At 37.8% G+C, this 6,000-nt stretch overlaps 1 protein-coding gene across 20 annotated transcripts in view; it reads left to right on the forward strand.

The window, feature by feature from the left end:
• LOC106171731 (ATP-dependent chromatin remodeler CHD5) overlaps window positions 1-4,292 on the forward strand; it is a 53,766-nt gene extending 49,474 nt beyond the window's left edge. For 16 of the 20 annotated variants that reach the window (XM_086994874.1, XM_086994873.1, XM_086994872.1 and 13 more), the window contains 2 exons: window positions 530-802; window positions 2,557-4,292. In XM_086994874.1, the coding sequence (XP_086851000.1) occupies window positions 530-802; window positions 2,557-2,651 (368 nt within the window). In that variant the 3' untranslated portion in view covers window positions 2,652-4,292. The remainder of the gene's footprint in view (window positions 1-529; window positions 803-2,556) is intronic. The other 4 variants (XM_086994889.1, XM_086994890.1, XM_086994891.1 and 1 more) reach the window with 1 other exon arrangement.
• Window positions 4,293-6,000: the final 1,708 nt, after the last annotated feature.

The following is a 6,000-nucleotide window of genomic DNA, read 5'->3' on the forward strand; positions in this document are numbered from 1 at the left end:
TCTACTGTGTGTATGATATGTTATAGTTATATGTGTCTACTGTGTGTATGGTTTGTTATGGTTATATGTGTCTACTGTGTGTATGATATGTTATGGTTATATGTGTCTACTGTGTGTATGATATGTTATAGTTATATGTGTCTTTACTGTGTGTATGATATGTTATGGTTATATGTGTCTCTACTGTGTGTATGATATGTTATAGTTATATGTGTCTACTGTGTGTATGATATGTTATAGTTATATGTGTCTTTACTGTGTGTATGATATGTTATGGTTATATGTATCTCTACTGTGTGTATGATATGTTAAGCTTGTGATGTAGTTTGAAAAAATCTAAATTAGTATGTTCAGTTAAACTTTTTTTTTGTTTTGTTTTAGTTGTTTTAATACCTTTTTTCACTTATGGTTATTTTATTGCTAATGATATATATTTTACTGATAACTGTGTTTTCCTGTTTTATCACACATTAAGACTTCTGCTTTTGTTCACATTTTGCTTTGCTCACTCTGGCAATGGGAAGTGTAGCCTCACAGGCAGCATCAGAGCCAGGCCCCGATAATTACGCACCTGACGCATCTGCCTTTTCCTCTCCTAATTTCAACGATTCACGTCACCATCAAATGAGCTTAGAGGAATGCTTACATGCCCCCTTCCCTGGGGCGGCAGCTTACAGTTTTTGGGCACTAGGGCAGGATTTGGGCACCAGCTCTGCCTGTGGGGGGGCCAAGTCTGGTGCTAGTGGAGGCAGTATAGTGCGACCCTGGATGGATGCAGAGGGTCGGCCAGCCAGTGCCACTGGTACTATGTTATGATAACGCTAGTTGTTTCTGTGGCGTCTTGTCTCGTGCCAGCTGTTGTAAACTGCACACCTCTGGAGATCAGTTATCTCACAGTCAGGTACACTCTCTGGCATACAGATGGTCTTCACAGACACACAATGTAGGATTTTAAACACATTCTAAGTGCATGGATTGCTTCTTGTTGAAAATTTTCAGGACAATTAAAACTTTTAAAACATAAATGACAGATAAATGGCCTTAATAAATATCACAAAAAATTTGTCATATTCACCATTCCTTGTCCAGCTTAGGTAGTCAGCCATCTTGACACAGTTTGAAAGAAGGGTGATTTACGAGAGTCTCGCGATATCTGGAAATCTAGTCAGTGGAAAAGAATGACAAAAAAGAAAAATATCAGCTTATATGTGGGCTTTGATCTTTGGCTTTTTCCAAAATTGTTCCATAGTTATGGCTAGTGTCAGGAAAGTCAGATTACAGGTTGGTAAATCTAGGGAAAATCCCTTTTTCCCCGTGATAATTTGTTAAATGTGAATTTTGTGCCAAAATTCTCTTTTGTGTTCCTTTAAAGAAATGTAGATCATAGGGGACATGTTTTCTTAAAGACTAAGAGACAAAAAAAAAAAAATAAATAAATAAATAAATGAATAATAATAATGATAATAGTAATAAATAAATAAATCAGTTTTGTTTTGAATTCCAAGTAGAGTAGTAATTCTGAAATACCCATCAGTAGTATGTGGCACTGCTGTGTTTGGTTGGTTTGGACTAACTGCTTGGATTAGTTTAATGCAGTGTTTCTTGTCCAGTTCCATATTGGAATTTCCACATGGCTCCAAACATAACATATAGCAGGTGCTATGTCAGGAAATGATTTTAGCAGAAAGGTTGGAATGTTAATGTGTGTATTCTATTGCTAATTGTCCTCTCATTGCTCTCTGCAGTCCAAAAGGAGCTGTAAATAATGCCATCATCTCTGATCATGCTGATGCTACATCGTCCTCATAGTCAGCTGTAGATTGTTTTTATTTTAACTAGCACGCAAGCCTTGTCATCTTCTTTGCATTTATTCCTTATTTGTTTGTTTAATTTATTTTCTCATCCTATTTTCTCATCTTCCTATTAGTTTAGATCCTAACCCAAGGTTTGACTGTGCAAGAAGTGGCTGGGTTGAGTGGAGAAGTACTGCTGCACATCAGTCTGGTGTCTTAGTGCTGTGGACAGCTTAGTGAACTAGCAACTGTGACCTGTTCCACTGCCTGTTTGTGGTTCTCTTTGTTTTTTGTTGATATGATCAAATCACATCTTGCTGCCTATTCTCTCACCATTTCCTGATCAAAAACTGCTTGATTGTGCTTTACTGCATTTACACTGAAAGGTCTTTAGATTTGTTAATATTTAAAAGATATACTGATGTCACACTTAATGTACAATTTTTATTCTTAAAGTTCTACACCCTGCCATAAGGTTTGCATTATGATGTAAAAATCATTCACTCTTTCAGAAGGATCAAGTTACAATTGTTGAATATGTAAATATGGTCATTTTGCGCTCCCCCCCCCCATCCACCCATAGGTAACACTATGTTTGGACATAAAAAGTTGATTTAGTTGTCCCAGCCTCACACTATAATGTGCTAACAGTGGTCATATGGAGGTCACGTGCACGTTGGACTCTGAAAGCGTTGCCCACTTAGTCTCAGTGATTGGTGTATTGACTGTATTGATTACAGTTGTTTTTAATGTTTACTTTCAGCCTCCAGTGGCCAAGCAGAGGACCTGTCCAGCAAGAAGACGGAGGGAGGGAGTGAGGGAAGGAAAAAGGATGTCATTATGCTGGACGACGACTAGACGGGATCTCCCCCACCCCAGTGCCCTTTACAGCGCCAGCCACCAAGACTGACACTTTTATAAATTAACAGAACACTTGGCATCTTACTCTATGTTGTTGGTTATAATAATGATGACAGTGGTAATGAAAATCTCACAAACTATTTTACTTAGTGCTGCACACAAATTATCATATTTGTTGTGTTTATGTAGCAGATGAATTGCTCCGTGCCCATTGACAGCCTCACAGAACAAGGTTTTATAGTTGCTTAAATATCAAAGTTGGAAGTGAGTCATAAGTGTATGATATAATAAACTGTACACATATGAAGGAAGAGACTTGAAGGAAAGAAATCCTAAGTCATTTGAAGTGGCATTTAACGGGAAATCCTAGCCGTGTTGTTGAAGTGTTGACATCGTAAGAAGTCGGGGTTATTGTAAAGGAAAATGCTCCATGAGACCCGGTGTGTACCTGTAAGATGTTTGGAAAATGTCCCATTTAATTAAGAGAACTCGATCTCGCGTAATATAGCACTTGAAATGAACAGTGAGAGTGAGGTTATTGCATGGAAAGAGCCATGTTGAATTTGTTCTCAACCCAGTATGGAGCGAAATGAAGGCATGCAATGTTTAGAGGCGTATAAATAGTGGTGTAATTTAGGAAAGCCTACAAGGCTTAATAAATCAGTGGAATAGACAATTAAATGTTCACTATTGTGTATATATATATATGAGATAAAAATATTCCTTCTAGTATTGATATACCTTCACGTGCATAGAATTGTAAGCATCGTGCATGTGGAATGTTCATATAGTCTGTAAGATTGGGGATATACAATGTAAATGTGACCTTCATGTTACACTAGGAACAGTAAACGTAAGCTGCAGAGGAAAAGGAAAATGTGTTATTTTCTTTGTTAAACTGAGTTGTCATTTTCTATCAAGTTGTATATCAAACTTGCTGTGATTTGATTCTTTTTAAAGTATCAAGGACAAAACTGGTGGTAGATGGAACTGCAGTTGTGCCTGTTATATGCGAGTTTTGGTAACATGTTTTAGAAACCTGTTATCCCCTTAAAATACTGGTTGTGACGGTCTGCAGTCTCTGCGTGCCAGCCAGCCTGGCCTGCTCACCTCTGTCAAACTCACATCTGCCCCCGAATGGTGCCGCTGACAACTTTTATATTACGTCAAAGTGCCGTCTCATCGTTTGAAGAATTGGCAGTATACTTGAGCTACGTGAGGAATCGGGAGAAAATCACTGTAAATTATTGATAATGAATCATCTCAGTGAAACTGATGTGGACGCAGTGGTGGGAATGAATGGTGAACGGATGTTTTATACTCATTTCATGGGGAAAAATTTATTGAACACCGAATTCAATTATTTTATCAAAATTTAAAGAATTTTCTTTCAAAATTTCAAATTATAATATCAAAACAGATCCGTTTACTATATTTATCTTCGAAAAGGACGGGAATTTCGTCAGATCCCTAAGAGTGGAATAATTGAGTACGATAACGGCTTTGATGAGTAGGTATTGAATTTCAGTGGTTTTATTACTTTTGAAGAAATTGCCCTACGGCGATGATTGTCATTTTTCGTACCATCTTTAACCCTAAGACAGGAATTGGAAATTATGATGTAGTAAATATCTTTATGAGCATTTGAATTTCGACGTGAAGTAGATATTTCACGTGAAGTATTTTCATCTTGATAAAGCTTTACTTGAGATGCACAGTTTCCAATGCAGTGCTGTACCTCACTGATGTATAATCAGCTACCAGTTCCCACACAGCTCGAAATCACGCGCCGATAATGGCTAAGTTTAATCACTGTCAGCTGAAAAAGAGCCTTTTCAATGTTCTGATAGTAGATACCACTTACTTGTCCATCCCTCCAATTCGTAATGAACCGAAAGGACATGATGAAACGAAGCCATGTGGTATTTCTTCACGTAATACTCACTGACTAAATATGGCAGCATTTTGTCAAGTTAATGGTAATAATTTGACGTCTACTCGCTTAAAAGGCATCTCTAATGCTGGGTTCTTCATAAGACTGAGGTCTGCTGCTCCTGTTCTGCTGGGACATGATGTGTAAACAATCGTATTTCGAGGAATATTCCTCTTAGTAATAGCTGGAGATCAAAATTTAAAATCCATGAAAAGCGCGATAGCCTTTAAGGTGGTTGTGATAATTACATTAAATGTTTTAACATAAAAGCATGCTTTTCAAGCTGTAAAAAACAAAAAAACGTTTAATAACAAAAACTCGTCGAATCTTTTACACTGGTGTATTTTATTTTTACAACTAGGCCAGATGATAAATAGTATTTAAATCACAGCGTGGTGATTAGCATACCAGAAAGAGCACCTAAAGATTCTCATACCTGAATTCCTGGAGCAGTTGTGTAGAATAAGAATAACAATTATTATTATTATTAAAATATTGCAAAGCTTACATCTTGGTGAAATAGTACTGGATATGGTGTAAATATCGGGTATAATGTGGCAATATAAGCCATTAGAACTGCATATAAACATGATAAGATGAGCGTCAAATGTGGTGTACATATCATTACACTGTCAGAGGTATAAAACAATTTACAAAACGACGGTTTCATCGGTTGCCAGACTGCGTCACGTTGATTACTCCATATCTCACGGTAATAAACAACTCTGTACCGGGTTGCTGAAGTGCCGCCATTGTTGGCAATGGGCTCCACCTGTACCTGCTCCCAAGACGGAACAGTTTGTAATTACCTCACTGTTGTCAGCTGCATGGCTGTTCGGTGTGTAGGCGGTTGTGTCAGAATTACATTGGTTTGTGATCAATGATAATTTCGCGTGCTGTTTTTCTGGTAATGGATGAGCATGACATCTTCAAAGCTGTACAGAAGATAGGATACGCTTTCCATCTCTTTCCACGAGTTACCAGCCCATTGTACTGACAACAACACACTGTTTCCCCTCATATATCAAGGAATTCACTTCAAAAGAAACGGAATATAGACTATATTACTATATTTCCATTTAGTTACTTTCTTCGGCCCCATTTTATTTATTTCCCTCTCCAAACAAAACGTGCATTTTGGGTAAACATCAATTGGAAGCTGTTGGCTTCAAGTAAATACTGTAAAATAATTCACAATGCATTCAAACTCCATCAAGACCAGTAGTGACTTCAGCAGTTTGAAACTACAAATGATAATGGAAAGTACAAGAAGAGAATTGCTCCGCTTCTCCTCCCACTTCCGTCACCTCGACACAAAAACAGGCGTTTCGTACTCCGCTATGGTGGTGAGATTCTAATTCATGCCCTTAATATCAGGCCTACCCAACTACCAGACTCGGCACCGAATGATCC

The sequence above is a fragment of the Lingula anatina genome, chromosome 9 (genome assembly GCF_051362555.1).
Source record: "Lingula anatina isolate TDL-2025a chromosome 9, LinAna3.0, whole genome shotgun sequence".
Taxonomy (NCBI): domain Eukaryota; kingdom Metazoa; phylum Brachiopoda; class Lingulata; order Lingulida; family Lingulidae; genus Lingula; species Lingula anatina.